Source organism: Mauremys reevesii, linkage group 26 (genome assembly GCF_016161935.1).
Source record: "Mauremys reevesii isolate NIE-2019 linkage group 26, ASM1616193v1, whole genome shotgun sequence".
NCBI lineage: Eukaryota > Metazoa > Chordata > Testudines > Geoemydidae > Mauremys > Mauremys reevesii.
The window spans coordinates 1887855-1907291 of record NC_052648.1 but is presented as its reverse complement, the minus strand read 5'-3'; the positions used below and the strand labels follow the sequence as shown (position 1 = coordinate 1907291).

The 19437-nt window shown below is 44.4% G+C and overlaps 1 protein-coding gene across 4 annotated transcripts in view; it reads right to left on the bottom strand.

Annotated features, from left to right (window-relative positions):
• The window catches only part of CRTC1 (CREB regulated transcription coactivator 1), a 73912-nt gene extending 64030 nt beyond the window's left edge, over positions 1–9882 (bottom strand). For 3 of the 4 annotated variants that reach the window (XM_039515363.1, XM_039515362.1, XM_039515364.1), the window contains exon 1: positions 9729–9882. In XM_039515363.1, coding sequence (XP_039371297.1) covers positions 9729–9854 — 126 coding nt within the window. In that variant the 5' untranslated portion in view covers positions 9855–9882. Of the gene's footprint in view, positions 1–8093; positions 8246–9728 lie in introns of those variants that run through there. The other variant, XM_039515370.1, reaches the window with a different exon arrangement.
• Between the last annotated feature and the right edge of the window lie 9555 nt (positions 9883–19437).

Here is a 19437-nt window from a genome sequence, read left to right as displayed (position 1 = left end):
ACAGATCCAGACTAACAGGGCTACCCCTCTGATACTTTTCTAGTACCTTTAATCCAAGAACCTACAAGTGTTTTGCAAACATTATTCCCATTTTAAAGGAGGGGAAAAGCACAAGAAGGTTAAGTGACATGCCCAAGGCCACACACTAAGTTACTGACTGAAACTGGAGCTCTCAGCTCAGGAGACTTGACTCCCAATAACCTACTCTAATCAGTAGACCACAATTCCTCTGAATAGCAAAATGATCGTGTTTATGAAATTTGAAAGGGTACCCCATAAATTAAGAATGTGCCACTCTAATCCTCCCCACCACCCACAACAAATCATAAAAAAAAAATTAAGATTTTATGTTGTTGTAGTTTTTAAATAAATGCACAGGATTGTTCTGGGGAGAGAGAAAAAAATTTATTCCTAGGAAATCAGTTATAAGCAGCTCTATCATAGCTATTCAGTGATAGCATTATGAGTTATAAAGTAGTGATGCATTTTCAAACATCTTTGGTTGACAAAATGTGCTCTTTTGCAATGCTAATTTGACTCTAAACAAGTGCCAATGGAGGCCTCCTGAATTCCATTGTTTCAACTACATGGAGGTCCCCACTTCGGTCACCACTCTCTGAAATTTACACTAGTGTTTGGGCTGCATTTGTTTGCTGAAATGCAAGTAGTTTAAGAGCAAAGCAGCACAAAGGATGCACTGTTGAGGTCACAACCGGTTGTTGTCACAGTGAACACTGTTGCATGGTTAGCAAAAACTGCAATAGAGTATCTTGACAGCCTTTTTCACCTAGTTCTTCCAATGCCACCAGCTAGCATATATTTATCTGTAAAACAGCTACACTAGCACATTATTACAGCCGTAAGAAGCTGAATTTTTATTTTAAAATGTAAACCTCCATTGTTTTTTCTTCTCTCAGAGATAGTTTTACATTTGCTGCACACTACACTAAAGTAGTGAGTTCCTGATAATCTATTCAGTACTAAAACACAGCCAACACAAAATAAGCTATTGTGCACAAATTAGTATTTTCACAGCTGCTGACAAGACTGCTGTAATAATTCACTATTAGAAATTGCTAAAGTTGTTTCATAATTAGAGCTGAGTGATATAATAAGATAATGCAAATGTATCTTACATTAAGGACAGCAATTTGAACAAAAAATTTACTCTGATAAAATTAAAATTTTTGCTGAATCTGAATCATTTTAGCATTACTGGATGTTAAAAAAATTGTAAATAACTGTAATCTCTCAATTTACTACCACAGATACAAAATTTAAAAGCAAAAAAGTTAATAGCAAGAAGATTTAAGAAGCTGCTACTAAATTATAACTGAATTTAAACAAGTGTATGTCATGTTAAAATTACTAAGCAATAACATCTTACATGTACCTTACATGTTCTCAATGCAGACACTTCACTGAAGAGTACAAATAATTGATAGAATTATTGTGCTCAAACATTAAAAGCTGAAATGCCACCTTACAGTCACTGATCCTGCACAGTTTCAGTGGGGCTCCATCTGGGCATGAGTCCACTCAGACCAAGATCGGTGAAGAAGGAAGTCTTTACTCTCTTTCAAATGTAGGTAATAGTTTGCAACAAAATCAATTAGACAAATAGATGGGCTCTAGCACTAATTACTTATTTCCTATTTTAAAGGTAGTATTTTGTCAATCAGTATTTTGTCACCCTGCTTTCTCCCAATTGGCACAGTCAAATCTAAGGTGATTTAAAAAAAAATCAAGATGCCAAGGAAAAAGGTGATGTTTTTGTCCTGTGGAAAATGAGATGCAGCTGGCAACAGAGAAGTTGTGAGAACTTATCTTAAGTCTTTTCTGCTATAAGAAACTAAACCATTACTGAGCATGGTTTTAAGCAATGGTTCCCCCAAACCAGGACTGAAAACAGTTGACTGTACAAAACTGTTTTCCCTTGCTTTCTTCCACCAAATTGCAATCACACTTTCTGAAATAGTACTGAAAATGGTCTGCATCTGATCTACATTCAAACATTTTTAAGGGAAACATGTTGCTAAAACATTTTCAGCAACTGTTCGATACCATAGTATAGACATGGTTTTGTGGTCCAGTCCTACAACCCCTTGTTCATGCAGGAGGTTCTTATTCACATGAGCAGATCTCCACTCAGGTCAACAGGCCAAGTTTTGTAACTATAACCAGTACTAAGTCAAAATTACAGACTTTGGTTATAAACAGGACAGTGAAAAATTAACAACCCAAAACAACTTTTTGGGATCTTAACTGTGGAAAAACCTGCTCTCAAAACTAATGGTTCTCAACTACTGGTCTATATCCCAATACTGCAGCTTCTGGAATTTGTGTCTGGGATGTCAAGAATGCATTTTACTGGAAAGGAAAACCTGAGTTCAATGTCAAACAACTGGAAGAGCTGACAATACATATCTTTCAGAATGGATTTGCTTGTAAACTGAAAAAAGAATGAGGAGTACTTGTGGCACCTTAGAGACTAAAAAATCTATTTGTCTCTAAGGTGCCACAAGTACTCCTCATTCTTTTTGCTGATACAGACTAACACGGCTACCACTCTGAAACTTGTAAGCTGAATAACTGCTATGAAGGCAAACCACCATACGGATTGTTCAGCACTAGAGCTAAAGAAACAACTTTAAAGACAGAACTTGTTTAACTGAATATGGTGTTCTCCTACTATCAGTTACAAGATGCTGTTAAAAATAACATATTTTTACAAATGTAATTTCTTGTGTGTGTGTATAGAATCTAACAAAACACTATGACCCTAAATACAAGAACACTGCAACTTTATAGGAAAAGACTTCCTCTAAGAAAATTCAGTAATAAGAATGCATGTAAATGACAAGAAGAAATTTTCCTCCTTTGTTTTTTCAAACAAAATGTAAGCAAGTTTATAGTAAGAAATACTACACTGGTAAATAAAGTATGTATGTTTTATACTATGGCATATCATCAGCCAATCAGGTCTATTTCCCTTGGACAAGGCAGACTAGTTAAGGAACACAGAGTGATGCACAAGAACAGAAACTCTTTATTCCCTTGTGGGTAATTAACTTTCATGTTCACACAATGCAATTTACACTAAGTCTTACAAAGAATGAATAACATTTGGTACAATTATTCTGCACATTTAATTCTCCCTAAACTTGTGAGTACAAGTACAAAATGCACAAAGCCAATGGGCACACAGTATGGCCTCTTGGACATCTAAGCCCTGATTCTGCAACCTGTTACACACCGGCAGACACCTGCACACAAATCCCCAATCACTTCACAAACAGCCAATTGCAGTATTATGGCTTTAGTCTATGTCCTGCCACAGAAATTCAGTTACCATATTGGAAGATTATGAACCAGCCCTAAGTGACCTAGTCTTTGTCTTAGAGATGTGGTATCCAGGGACCTGAGTCTTTCTTTAGAATTATGAAGGAATTAAATGGGTGGACCTTTACCGCCCCACCCACCTCCCCCAAAAAACCTAGGGAACTAAAAGTCAAAATTAATATGTACATTTGAGGGAAACCTCAGTCTAAAATCCGGCTAATTTCCTTTATAAATTATGTATTGATAGATACATGTTTACAATACATAAGCTGTCTTCTGTTAAAAAAAAAGAAAAGAAAAATCATGAGCCGCACCAGCACAAAACATCTTTAAATCCATCAACAGTGAATAAAAAAAAAATCTAAAATACAGTGCCATAGAAGACCATTCTAATACCACATGATTTTCTAATGGTTGACTTTTTTTTTTAAATCAGTTACATGTCTTTTGTATTCAGACTCTGCTACATCATTTGTGCGTTGATTTATAGGTAATAGTTAAAACATTACCAAAGTACAATATCAAATAATAATTGTTGTTCTGCTTAAGAAATTAGCAGCTAAGATCTGAAATAAAATAAAAAAGTGACTAAGCATTTTAGACACTGATTAAATAATGTAGGGGTCAGATCTCTCAAACCCTTATAAGTGAAGAACAGTGCTTACTACCATATGTAGTACTATTGACATAAATGGGACTACCCACAGTGTAAAGCACTACCCGCACCATTTGCAGGGTTAGGCCCTAATTTCTCATGATATATTTCTTCAATATATTTTAGCTTTACATATATGTATAATGACTATCCACCTAGTTAGCATTTTCATCAAATTATTTTAACAAAAATAAACACTATCTTAATAAAATTAAATACTGTATCTCCATCATTAATTTTTAGCCTGCCTTTTAAAAAATATGGATGAGCATTCTTGATTTAACTAATCTTTTAAATACTGTTTTGCATAATGTCTACATTTGATTGCTTTCAAATTGTGTGTTCTATGAAGATAAGACATATTGCTCTTTTATACAGGCTTTAATTCAAATAAAGTAATGAAATAAAATAAAATAAAGTATTTTAATTCAAAATACAAGTAATGAAATTCTCTCTCACTTTACATATAACAATTTTATTGTATATATACACACAAATGTATTGATATCGTACCCTGTTTAATCATTCATTCATTTTTATTTAATTTTACTTCAGTCGTGTGGCTACACCTACTACATTAAGTTTACTGTTGTCGTTGTGTGTGTTTAAGATTGAAAGATCAATTTAAAAACTTCATTGTCGTATAAAAATTCAAGCATTCAGGCTTAGTCAAGGTGAAATTTGAGCAAGTATTTCACAAAAAGTAATTTTCAGTAACTAACATTGAAAAAAACAGGTAATGTAGGCATGCACCATTTTCTCACGTCTTAAACATATACAAAAGCAGCAAAGAGTCCTGTGGCACCTTATAGACTAACAGACGTATTGGAGCTTGAGCTTTCGTGGGTGAATACCCACTTTGTCGGGTGGGTATTCACCCACGAAAGCTCATGCTCCAATACGTCTGTTAGTCTATAAGGTGCCACAGGACTCTCTGCTGCTTTTACAGATCCAGACTAACACGGCTACCCCTCTGATACTTAAACATATACAAACACTAACAGTACCATCATATGGATTGATATGATGCTGGATTATGTGTTTTAGAACATAATAAAACAAATGCGGGCCATTGTGGATCACAGGCTTATTATTGTTATTGGGGTCCTCAGATGAAGAGTACAGTTATTAGTATTAAGGTTGAATGAAACATCTCCATGTACTTCCATTACCATTGGGGTTTTATCCACAACACAAACCTTTACACAAGAGTCCTGGAATAATGAAAATGTTTCCAACTTTTGACATGAAGCTAGTTTTTTGTTTACTTCCTTGTTTATTGAACCAGCATCATCTATGTCAGCATAGCTCTCAGAGCAGTGCTCACTTAGTTAACACAGCTGAGTCCAGAAGAGGGAGCTCAAATACTGTTTTGGCTGAGATCCCTCAAATCCTAGTGACTTACAAAAAATATAAAATAAACAGCTAGAATCCAGGGGACATCTCCAACTGGATTAGAACCACCTTTAACAGGCGGATGACATTCTGAGCCTAAACTGCTTTTTTAGACCCTGAATTTCCTGACATTTGAAGGTCCAAATATGAATACCAACATAACTTGAATTTTTGTGTGTGCTAACATTTTGGTCCATATAACCTTGAAAAATGGATTAATATTTATAAAGGAATATTAAGGCTTTTACTCGATCGTTTAAGATGACACACGCAGTGGCAAGCCTCATCAGGCTGTGCTGTAGCAGATATTTTGTGGGGAGACTGATGCAGATAGCCCATTAATCAAAAGAAAGTAGTAATTGGTAGGGGGAAAGTTGTTGGAAGTTCATGCCCTGTCCCAAAAAACGGGCTCTCCACAAAAAAACCACTCCCCAACCTTAAAAAATAGCTCCTACTCTGTTTATGATATTAAAGTGCACAATAAAGAGAAGTTCTTTTCACTCACTTTGGTAAGATGGGGTCTCACAGATCTCTCCAATTACAGGCACAAAGGTCAATTCCATTTGAGACACATCCCCACTTTAGTGTGTTCCCTGTATTAGCCACTCACCTTCCTCTCCCCACACACAATGCCTCAGATAATTTTAAAAAAACTAAACAAAACAAAAAACATGCTCCCAAGCTCTCTCTGCTGCAAGATGGGACTTCCTCTCCACTCCATCACAATGAGGCTAAGCTACCTTTAAAACTAAAATAATTTAAGTTTCGGGGGGGGGGGGGGCAGGAGAATGCATTTCTGGTGTGAAAAAAAATCAAGACTTTGCTGTTTCATATTTAAAATACTTTGGGGGTAAGAACAAGAAAATACCATGACTTCAACAACAACAACAAAACCACACAAGACAGACTATATTGTATAAATAGGTGGAAGAATACCAACTCAGAAAAGCATTAGTGTGCGTATGCACAAGTCTTTGCCTCTGCTATGACCAATAACTAATACTAAATAGACAAGATGGGTAAACACTGCAAAAAGAAAATTACTAATAATGAAAAAAATGAGAAATTTTGGGTTGGTTCCACAAACTGAATCAGAATAATGCATTTTCAAACTGACAGCAAAGTGTGTGGTTGCCAAGTGAAATTGAGAGCAAACAGCAAGATTGTGCTTAACCCTTTTTATATTGCATTTTAAGCACAGATGAAATCATGCAATAAAAAAATTCACAAAGGGGACATTGTGCTCAGCTATTTGGTCAAAATTTCCATCACTTCAGAACCCAGATTCCTGAAACAAGTTATTAAGCTTGGGTCACTTTCTCAATGCTGGTCTTCCTTAAACTAAAGATGATTTCCATCTGCAAAATTCAGAATAGAATTTTGAACACCAATATTTGAGTATGATTGGATCTGGGATTGAGATTTGTATACATCCTTACCACATATAAATATTTCAAACTGTGAATGCTCAGTACTGAATATCACTTTTCAATGGGCACATTTTAAGTATATTTTTCAGGAATTCTTTCTCAAGAATATTCAAATCCTGAGAAGTATCTGGAGGGTTGAAAATTACAAAGCTTGTGTATATTTAAATAGATTCTTTACAAAACCCAACTTGACAAGCTCTACCAGGACAACAGCAACACAAGGGATAAGAGACGATTCAGATAACTGCAAACATGACTAAAACTGCTTTCAGTATATCCTCAACTAATATCAGGAGAAACTACACATAGCATCCTCCATTAAATGTCAACAAATAGTTTAGCGTGAGTTTAGTAAGAGTAAGTAAAGTATATACCATAGTAAGAGTTAGCTGATAAAAAAAATGTGTCTTTGTTTTATTAGAGAGACAAGGTGGGTGAGGTAATATCTTTTACTGGACCAGCTTCTATTGGTAAAAGAGACCAAGCTGTTTTAATTAAACCAATAAACAAGTATTTACACTATTCTGACAACAAGGAATATAAAACAATACAGCAAATTCAACAATATGTTCCCTTTCGTGGTATGATCGGGCTACAAACAGGCTTGGTGTTGTTTTTTTTTAAACTTAAATCAGCATAAAAAATGTTGACACACATAAGCTGAAGACACTAATGGAGAGTTCTCTCTCTCAACCATCACTAGATCTAAACCAGAAAAATCCATAAGCAGTCAAAATAGCACCATGACATTCCTGGCAAGTACTAAAAATGTATTCACTACACTGTAATTTCTAATTATGTGTTTCCCAAAGACAGCACAAGACAAGACAGAGTTCAAGGTGCACTAGTTTGCACTGATGACAATTAAAACATAATGGGAAAAATATTAATGATGTTAACTCCATGCATTCACACAGTTTTACTTATTATCAATATAGTAATACAGGTGCCTCCTCTACACCTTCTTGTGCCTGAACTCATCCAGCATACTGTCTAAGTTCAGTTGCAAGCTACTCAAGGCAGGGACTCATCTCTCCATATTTTGTAAAGCAAAAGGAAGCTTTCAGCACTCTACAGAAGGCATCAAGAAAGCAAATGCATATTTACATAGAAGGAGGACAAGGATCAGATTATAAACTCTTTGTGAGAGACACAATGTCTTTCTGTATGTTTGCACAGGACCAAGCACAAAAGGCCCCTGAACCTAAATACTACATGAAATCTTCCCCACACTCCTGATGGACCTCACACCCAGATGATACTCCTCTCACCTCAGTCTGGGCTCTCACTCACACAATGATGCTCATTATCATTCCTAGGTACGGATTCTATCCGGCAGTAATAAGCAACTTCTGTTCAGCAGATGAGCATCATGGCAACCACCAAAAGCTGGACAGGGCAGAAGGGCCTGCAGAACACCATGCCACAATCCCCCCAGTCTCCACTCTTCTGTGAGCTACCAGAATACATGGCACTACCCACCATGTGTATATAGTGGGGAGCCCTGCTCTCCAGAAGGGGAAGTTAAACCAGCACTTGGGCTGCACACAACACCCCTCCTCCTTCAGCACCCCCCCGACACACACAGAGGGGGTGTCAACCGCCCCCTCCTCCCTCAGCCCCCCCCCCACACACACAGAGGGGACGTCAACCGCCCCTCCTCCTCAGCCCCACACACACAGAGGGGACGTCAACCGCCCCTCCTCCTCAGCCCCACACACACAGAGGGCGTCAACCGCCCCTCCTCCTCAGCCCCCACACACAGAGGGGGCGTCAACCGCCCCCTCCTCCCTCAGCCCCCCCCCACACACACAGGGGGGGTCAACCGCCCCTCCTCCTCAGCCCCACACACAGAGGGGCGTCAACCGCCCCTCCTCCTCAGCCCCCACACACAGAGGGCGTCAACCGCCCCTCCTCCTCAGCCCCACACACAGAGGGGCGTCAACCGCCCCTCCTCCCTCAGCCCCACACACACACAGAGGCGTCAACTGCCCCCTCCTCCTCAGCCCCACACACACACAGAGGGGGCGTCAACCGCCCCCTCCTCCCTCAGCCCCACACACACACAGAGGGGCGTCAACCGCCCCTCCTCCTCAGCCCCACACACACAGAGGGGCGTCAACCGCCCCTCCTCCTCCTCAGCCCCCACACACAGAGGGGCGTCAACCGCCCCTCCTCCTCAGCCCCCACACACACAGAGGCGTCAACCGCCCCTCCTCCCTCAGCCCCACACACAGAGGGGCGTCAACCGCCCCTCCTCCTCAGCCCCCACACACAGAGGGGCGTCAACCGCCCTCCTCCTCAGCCCCCCCCCCACACACACACAGAGGGGGCGTCAACTGCCCCCTCCTCAGCCCCCACACACACAGAGGGGCGTCAACCGCCCTCCTTCCTCAGCCCACACACACAGAGGGGGCGTCAACCGCCCCCTCCTCCCTCAGCCCCCCCACACACAGAGGGGGCGTCAACCGCCCCCCCTCAGCCCCCCCCCACACACAGAGGGGGCGTCAACCCCCTCCCCTCAGCCCCCACACACAGAGGGCATCAACCGCCCCTCCTCAGCCCCACACACAGAGGGGCGTCAACCGCCCCTCCTCCTCAGCCCCCACACACAGAGGGGCGTCAACCGCCCCTCAGCCCCCACACACAGAGGGGCGTCAACCGCCCCCTCCTCCCTCAGCCCCCCCCCCACACACAGAGGGGGCGTCAACCGACCCCTCCTCCCTCAGTCCAACCGCCCCGCCTCCTCAGCACCCGCGGGGATGTGAACAGCCCCCACAAGGCGGACACGAACTGCCCGCGCCAGGGGGCCAGCTGCCGTCGCCCCTCCCCCCCCGGCTCGTGCCCCTCAGAGGGGCCCGCCGCCCCCCCCCCTCGGCCCCCGCCGGGGCCCCGCGCTCACTCACCCTGTGGGCCCGGGTCAGGCTCAGGTCCTTCATCACCTCCTCGAAAGCCGCCGTCTCCTCCGCCTGCTTCTGGTTGTGCAGCGCGATCTTCTCGCTGAATTTCCGCGGGTTGTTCGAGGCCGCCATCTTCCCCCGTCCGCATCCCCCTCCCCGGGCCGGAGGGGGCAAGGCGCATGCGCGGGCGGAGGGGCAGGGCAGGGGGTGGAGACCAGCAGCGCCCGCGCCCGAGACGGGGCGAAATGAACCAAGTGCGCATGCGTGCGCGGGGCGAACTGCAGCAGACGCCATTGCACACGCGCAGCGGCGGGCTCTCCTGCCTTCCCCGCAGGTACTGGCCCTTTAAAGATGAGTTGGGAGGGGAAGGAAGAGGAGCAGGTTGGGCACGGTCCAGCGCGCATGCGCCGTAAATCTAGGCTCCTCTTTGCCGATTCCCATCCAGCAAGAATAGATGGATGGGGCGGGGCCCCCTATTCTAGCTACCACAACCCCCCCCCGCCTCCACCCCAGCTCTGCCTGCCCCCAGCCGGCCCATTTCCCCTCCTGCCCCCAGCCCTGCCTGCCCCCACCGGCCCATTTCCCCTCCTGCCCCCAGCCCTGCCTGCCCCCAACTGGCCCATTTCCCCTGCCTGCCCCCAGCCCTGCCTGCCCCAACTGGCCCATTTCCCCTCCTGCCCCCAGCCCTGCCTGCCCCCAACTGGCCCATTTCCCCTCCTGCCCCCAACCGGCCCATTTCCCCTCCTGCCCCCAGCCCTGCCTGCCCCCAACCGGCCCATTTCCCCTCCTGCCCCCAGCCCTGACTGCCCCAACTGGCCCATTTCCCCACCTCCAGCCCTGCCCCCAACCCCCATTTCCCCTTCGGCCCCCAGCCTCCACCCCAGCCCTGCCTTTCCGCAGCCTCCCCATTTCCTTCTGCCCCTGCCTCCACCCCAGCCTGCTCCCACCCCACATTTCCCTCTCCTGCCCCCGCCTTCAGCCCTGCCTGCCCCCAACCCCACATTTCCGCTCCTGTCCCCAAGCCCTGCCTGCCCCAGCCCCCATTTCCACCTCCTGTCCCCAGCCCTGCCCGCCCCAACCACCCCATTTCCCCCGCCCTATCTGCCCCCAACCCCTCATCTGCCCCCGCCTCCACCCCAGCCCTACCTTTCCGCAGACCCCATTTCCTTCTCCTGCCCCTGCCTCCACCCCTCCTGTCCCCTGCCTCCATCTCACCCCAGCCTGCCTGCCCCCAACCTCCCCATTTCCCCGCCTCCACCCCAGCCCTGCCTGCCTCCACTTCCCCCTCCTGTCCCCTCGCCTCCATCTCACCCCAGCCCTGCCTGCCCCCAACCTCCCCATTCCCCCTCCTGTCCCCCCCGCCTCCACCCCACCCAAGCGCTGCCTGCCCCAACCCCCTACTTCCCCCTCCTGTCCCCCCGCCTCCACCCCAGCCCTGCCTGCCTCCTACCCCCATCACCCTCCTAGCTCTGGATGCCTCCAAATCCCCCCCACCCCCACACAGGAAAAGCTTGGAAAAGTGACCCAAGGGCACCCTGAAGGATCAGAAACCAGGGGGGTCAATAATAAGTACCCCAGCATGTTCTTTAATCTTGTATTTAAGCCGAGCTCATTAATTTTAGAGGCCTGACTTCTAGTTTCTGACTGCTTGGGGGAGGCAGGTCTGAGTTAATTAGAGATACTGAGCAGGATTTTGTTATAGAAAAGACAAGGCACCGAGCTGGGACTCAGGAGAGCTAGGCTCAACTCCTACCTCTGTCATGAATTTCCTGTGTGACCTTACGGTGGTTAGCACAAATTTGGTGCCCTGATCTCAGCTGCGGCCTGTAGGCAGGATTGTAATACAAGTAACTTGTATTGTGGGAGAGCCTGAGAACCTTACACAGGAGGGGTCCACTTTATGGCAGGAGCTGTACCAACAGTCTGTACCTAGTCAGGACTTTAACTGTCATAATACCCTCGGTTACTAGCATTTTTATTTGTTTTATGATATCACCTAGAGGCCCTGTTCCCAGCTCAGGGCTCTGTTGTGCTGCACCCTGTTCAGACATGTAGGAATTTAGATAGATCATTGCCCCCTGCCGTGGTCTGAGCAGCTAGTCAAAGTCTGGGGCCCTGGGGATGGTCCAGTTGTGGGCTAGAAATGGATGGAGTCTGGTATTTACTTTGATGCAGTCTTGTGTCTTTACAAGGAAAGTACAAAGTCCTGCTTTTCCAAATGCAGGAGGAACCGGAGACAGAACAAGTTTCTTAGCTACAGCTGCAAGCTTCTTTAACCACCACCACACCCAAAAGAACCTCTCTCTAGGCTTTTCTCCGAGTCCAACACCATGTTCACTGGCTGCTGTCGGGCTGTGTTGTTCTTTGCCTCCGAGTCTCTCCCATTCTGGGTGTTCTTCTGCCAGTACTAAGGAAAACCCCTTTTCCCACCCAGGCTAAACTCATGGGCAGGTTCATAACCCCTTGTGTCTTAGGCTGGTGGGCTTGTGATTAACTTATCCTGACCACTATTCACACCCACTCTCAAAGAAGTTTGGGACCCATGCAGTCACCAGTACCTCCCAGCATAACACTATATATAGTCCCTGCTCCCAATGACCAACAACATGCAAGAGGTGGGGGAAAGAGGTAGGACAAAGTAACAATGGAAGCAGCATGTTTTTCACAGTAAACGCTAGTCACGGCTCACCAGTAGCCACCCCCTTCTACAAGAGACGGTACAAGAAGTTAGGAGAGATGTGGAAGCAATATTTACACTGTGGTAACCCAGCCCCCCCCCCCCCAACTATCAGTGTATACCCCTCCACCCACCTATAAATACACCTCCCCTCTCCTATATATATAAAAATATCCCACACACACACATCCTTTCTGCTCTGTAGCAGCCCCTACTCTTATGAAAAGTGCCCCAGCATCTTTACTGTCCGGGACCTTAGAAGATCCACCCTCAGTAAAATGCATGGACCTTACTGCCTCTGATTTTGAGAGGATGAAGGGTAGAGATGACTCTGCTCAGATTAGAGCCTGTGGTTCCAGGGAGTGTAGCTGTTTCAAGACAGAAGCTTAGGCTGCTAAGTCACCCCTTGCAGCTGTGTTAATGATGTCTTGGTGTCAAGTGCTGGGATAGGTGAGATGCAGGCATTCAGCAGTAATAAATCCTGATCATGCTAGTATTTCTCAACACCCACACGTTGGCCTTTATACTTCCACTTTTATGTAGCAGCTGAGGTAAAGTGAGCATCATTTGTCACATAAACAGTCCATGCCATAGTACCGATAATGGTGTATTTTGTAATGGTCGAGTGGTCAGAGCAGAGGCCTGGGAGTCAGAAAACCTAGAGTCTATTCCTAGCTCTGCCACTGATTCACTGTGCAGTCTCTGCCAAGTCACTTCACCTGTCTGTGCCCCGTCCCCCTCCCTTTTGAGAGATATAATGATACTTGTCCACGTTTTAAAACTCTTGGAGATGGCTCGATGAAATTATGCATCTGTAAGCACAATATATTATTACTATTAACAACAAAGTAATATTTTACCTTGAGTTCCATTTACCAACCTGCAGTTCATTTATAACTTAGTAACTGATGTATTATTGAACAGGAATAAATAATTAGATAAACAGCAAACTAAATAGTTAAATACAGCCCAGCTGAGTAAATGGAATTGACTGTATAGTGGTATTAACTGTGTGCAAGCTGCATAATGGATCTTTAGTGCTAAATGAATGTAGATATTTTGTGACTTAAGACTCATTAACTACATGCATTTATTTTTGCTTGGGAAGGGTGGGAATGATTTGCAGAGTTACCCTGATCTAAGAATTGATTAATACAAATGGGAATTCAGCATCCATAGACCCAGATATCAATCTGCTGGTATTGCCATCAGAAGATTAAGTGCTAAAGATGAAACTTGATTCAACTTCCTTTCTCCTTCTGTGATTAAATATGGAGTGAAAGTCTGTGGATGGCCATTTGCGTAGATTTCATCCCAAAAGCAGCAGAACCTTTCACCTCCCCTGACTTCTGCTTCTCTGCTGGTGCATGGTGGAGGAACACAGTTTTTTCCCAACAGTGTTTTGGCTTTGGCTCCAGAGTCCTGTGATGTGATTGGATGAATTACAATGCCTAAACTAGGTTTTGTTCTTGTGCTCATATTCCATGATTTTAAAATAATTTGTTTAATGATCCCTTGGTAATCCTGCTGGGGGTTCCTAATAGAAACAGTTACACAAGAGGAAATGAAAAATTAGTCTCTCATCTGCTAGTAGCTGCTTAGCTAGTGGTAGCCACTAATGGGAAAAAGAAAAAATAGTCCAACCATAGAGAAATGGTTCAAAAAATATGGGAGGTTGTGGTTATGGGAAATTAACACATCAATTACATACCCAGCAAAACAGAGTGAGGATAGATAGATATTTGATTATCTTGTATTCAATATTCAATGTACACTTGCTTGCAAAACAAAACAAAAAGGCACACCTGTCCAATTGTTCCTGAATATTAACATCTGATAGATATGCCTGGTCTGTTAAATATGTTAAACTTATTAACATCATTAGAAATGACATTATAGGTGTTGCAATGATTCTCACTCTAATATGCTAACAGCCTGTCAGATAGAAAGATCTGATGACTATATTCCTGTATGTCTCTCTAAACAAAAGCTAACTGTTCGTGGTAACTGTTTTCTTTCTGATATTTACATGGCAAGTATTTGTAAACTTGTTAAAACTTCAATAGTTTTGAAAATTGTATTAAATTTCCTTTTAAAAAAATCCACACATTTATTTGCTTCTGGACTCTCTTCCCCTTGCACATGATGGGGTGTGGGTGGGGTCTGGACTACAGCTGAGTCAGTGCATGGCCTGGAAGCCAATATAAATCTTGATTGCATTAAGGCTCTGGCAAGGAGGCAGTTCAGCCCAGTGCCAGGTTTCACCCTTCCCCCAGCAAATGCTGTGCTAGGTCTTTGACAAAATGATGAGCCGATGCCAGGACTGTTATTTATACGACTGCCCCCTTTCCACCTTGAGCACAGACGGGCCGTAGGAGAACACTGATGGTCTGACTGGAAAACGGCAACAGGGACACCCTGGGATGATAGACAGACCAACCTCATCCCTCTACACCTTTTGAGAGAGAAGCACCTTTGAGATTAGGACAGACCAGACTGCTGAAGGTGGCTCCGAAGCTCATCTGGAGTTAGGGAAGCACAGGGGCTAAAAGGCCTGCGTCAGGTTTTGTTGCAAACAAGACCCGGCTTTAGATGCATCCAACCTGAGGTAGTTGACATGGTAACAGTCAATCCTGAAGGTGACCGCATCCCTACTGATTGCTATCCCCACTGTTGGGATGGGGGTCTCTCGGGTTGTTTGTTGGGAGGTTTCAAATTACACTGAGCTGCAGTCTCTTGTATCCTTCTACCTCTCTCTCTACAGATTATAATTCGTTACACTGATACAGCATTTTTAATCCAGTAGACGCGGGCTCGCAAGGAACTTCACAGGCTGTCAAGACAGGGCTTACTTCACCCACTGCTGAAATGCAGCCTCAACAACCCCTACCGAGTTGATAGGTCTTAGTCCCCGGTAGACAGATGTCCAGACTCAGCAGAGAGGCCAGAGGAGAGCTTTTGTTTAGAGAGACATACAGGAATATAGTCATCAGATCTTTCTATCTGACAGGCTGTTAGCATATTAGAGTGAGAATCATTGCAACACCTATAATGTCATTTCTATCTAGTCCAGTATCCCGTTGTAATGCCCCACACCAGATGCTTCAGAGGAAAGGTGTAAGAATCCCCCACAATGGACCATTTTGGAATAAATAGCCCACAGCAGGATTTTTTTCCTAGCCCCAGCCAGTTAGCATTTGCCCTGAGGCATGAAGGTTTGATCCCTCATATTTCTTACCTAATGTAACTGTGGACGTTCTCTTTAGCCAGAAAACCATCTACTCCTTTGTGAATGATTTGGATTTATTTGTCCCGATGAGGGGTAGAAAATGAAGGCAGGCATTCCTGATGCCCTGGGTTCCAACAGGGTGATGCAGAGACTGGCTTCCTGAGGTGACCATCTGCCCTGAGCCGTAAAAGAATCCAAGTGAGCTCCCATCCCAACAGGGATGCATCCATTGTCACAGCGATTGTTGGAGCTGGACAAAGGCATGGAACGTTAATACTAAACTAACAGCTCTACACAAGAACGATAGCCGAGGCATGCTCCAGGCAGATGCACTCAAGCTCTGTCTCAGGCGGAGGCGGTTGAGAAGGAACTGAGGGCAGTTCGTTCATGCAGCCCTATCTAGATAGGCTCCGAGCACGACACAAGGATGTATAGGATGCATACGCAGGCTGAACGGACACTGCTAACAACAAATCTCCGATGAAGAGCTTGAGGGGCACATGTGCAACTGAAGTGCAGCACCTCTAGGGACACGACTCGAAAAAGAACATTCCCGTTTGGTTCACACTGCTTAACTTCATATTTTTACCTGTCCTACTCATCAGCACTAAAGACAGCAGAAAACTGGTGCAGGGCCCTGGGCTTCATCACTGCTGCTGCCTTGCCTAGCTGAACACTTTGAGTGCAAACAAAATGTTAGTTTATATTTAGGGCTCACAGAAATCTGCAGCAGGAAGGAGGAGGAGAACTTAGTGACTTTCTGAAGGCAGAAGTCTTATTTGTTGCATTGGAACTGGATCCCCAAATAAACTAGAATGCCTGGAAAACCCAAGCAGTTCAGGTGTCTGAGCGTCTTAACTTTCACTGCCTGGAACATTACAAAACGTTGTTTATTCAGCAGTGTAACCAGGTAACTACTTACAGACCAACCGTGGTCCCGTTTTAGTGGTTTCCATAACTAGATTGCTGTCTTTGTTGTATGAGTCTGCACTTCACTTGCACGCCCAGTTTCAGAGAAGCAAAGCGCTTAAGCATGTGTTTAATTTTAAGCACATGATTAAGTCCTATTTCAGCAAAGCATTAATTTTAAGCATGTGCTTCTGGAACTTTGAAATACAATTGTAAGAGCTTTGCTGAACAGGAATGGATTACTGACATGCTTAAGTGCTTTCCTACTACTGGGCCTGTGCACCTCAATAGGTGCACTCTCCAAGCAGCTTCTTAAGATCCCCCTTGCTAGATACGATTCATTCATTCAAACCTTATTTACTTGTTCATAGAATCCCATCCAAAGCAGAACGTAGTTACCTGTTTTGCACTATGCGAATGACAGATTCCCCAAACCGCAAGCCATAAACCAAAGCAGAGTAGTCACTGAGTCCCTGTCCTGGGAAACGATGCAGCTTTTTAGTTCTTTTCAAGGCTCCTGCCTGAAATGCTCCCATAAAGGGATTTACAGGATCACGGCTTGCTTTTTCTGAATTCCAGCATGATAGCGTTCATGCCCTGGTGTAAAGGCTGGAATATTTTCTGTGTTACTGCCACAGACAGTGATAAGGACAGGTTCCCACCCCACCCCAACAGCTGCAGCCCTAGAGGATAAACAATAGTTTTCCCCTTGTCTAAGATGACCTAAAAGTCTCAGATCTTGATGGGGAAGCCTTCAACGCAGCAAGCCCATATGGTAAGCAGAGAACACCTGTAATACCGGCAATAACCTGACTCGCCTAGTTTACACAAGTAATGAACAAGCAATAAACATGTGTCAGGTTTGGGGCGGGGGGGGGGGGGAGGGCCCGCCTTGTTCAGGGATTTTTAAGTCAACCATTTCCAACTCCGAATTCCACTTAGGAAAACAAGCACGTTCAGTAGATTTCTCTGATCAGTCACTTTATGATCCAGATATCAAAGTGATACGTGGTGACTAGACAGAAAGGGGCAGGGTAGAAAGTTCCTCCCTAAGCAAACAGAAAGCATTTCCACCTAGGGAGGTGGTTAGAATGCACCCATCACTGTGGTATTTGACTGCATTCACTTCCTAAGAAACGGCCAAGACACATGTCTAATGCAAAAACCCTTTCCACAAATTCTACAGTTTAGGTAGTGAGTGCATTACAAGTTTGTCTCCTTCAACCCTCAGTGAAACCACACATTTATTTATGAATCAGTATCTTAATGCTGCCATTAACATGCTTACTCTGAACACAAGACTTCCACTCTGCATGATGAATGGCTGTTGAATTTAAGTCTGTGTCCTCCAAGGCTGCAGGTTTAACAGGTCTCCAGCTTGGAGATCCTAGGCTGCACTAGTGGATGAAGGAAAGATGATGCACTTAAAACAATGGCAAGCTCTGTTCCTACAGAGACACAGAGTGGTGGTCTGATTAGAAAGTTATCAGATACTATATGTAAAAAACTCCTGGGTACAATTCCAAAGCAATGTGACGGGGAAAAGATACATATCATATCACTACTTGCCGATAGGGCTAAATTCTGCTCTGGTTACCCTAGTGTTAATCTGGAGTAAATCCAGTGATTTCAAAGGAATTACTCCAGATTTAAACCCGTGTAACCAGAAGCAGAGTTTGGCTCCTGGCCTGCATAAACAAGTGAAAAAAGTTTTATTTTTATTTTTAAGAAGCCACAGAAATTGCTCTACCTAAGTATGTGCTGGGACCTGGGTGTGAAATTGCAGCTGCGAAGCCTCGGGGACCAAGCCAAGAGTCTTTGATTTGCTCTCTGTGCAGTAAATAAACCTTAGAAACTTTTGCCTCAGCAGTTAGTCTGATTTCCATTTCAGTTCACAACTCTGGGCTCCCAGTGCTGCCTAGTCCTTGGGCACTAAATCTTTACCTTTGTCCCACAATCAATCTCATTTCAGGCTGCAGATGAAGCTAGTTTGGCGGCTGTCTTCAAGCTGCTCCTTGCCAGATTCCACAGCCAGACCTCAGGCAGAGTTAGCCCGCTTTGTGGAACGTACAGGGTTTGAACTGTCATGAAGTTAAAAATCACAACTGGCTCAGAAATGTAGTTCCAAACTTCACTGTGTGGCTCCCTTCAGTTTAAATATTAAACTAAAAAGTGACAGACTTGTGCTACTGCAATTCAGGCAGTAGCTTGGGATGAGGATGGAAAACCAGGAAGCTTTAGGGTCAGCAGTTTGAGTACCATGCCCAGGCAGGGTTTAAAATGCACAGTCCGATGCAAGAATTGCCACAACAAATGGAATTAGAGGAGGTTGTTTTTCATTAAAAAACAACACCCAGGTGAGGACCTTACAGATTAAGTTTCTTCCCAAAGCAAATCATAGAAATGTAGGGGTGGAAGGGATCTTGAGAGGTAGTTACAAATACCTGAAATATGGTCTAAACTGAGCGAGCGTCAGCAAAGGCAGTACTAGGAGGTACTGCTGGAAAAGCCCCATATCCAGCTGAAATACTGGGATGGGCCCCGCTCTTTTTAAATTGAGCTTTAGGTTGATTAAGCAATGCAATCCTTCCTCTTGCCTTAAGGCACCTGCAGTGAAACCCTGTTGATTCACACTAATGATGGGTGGCCTACTGTAACTTATAGAAGTTGGTCATTGAAGAAGTCTGCTAACAAACGTGAGTTAAAAACACCAAGGTGCATCACAAAGTATACTTTGATCATTTACTCTGAAAAAATGAGTTAGATTTGAATCATTCATGTTTCATAAACTAGTGCTTTTCCTCAGTAGATCTCAAAGTGCTTTACAAAGGAGATCAGTATGATTACAAACAGAGTGTTGGTAATATGACATCTCATCAGACAGCATCTCCCCATGATCT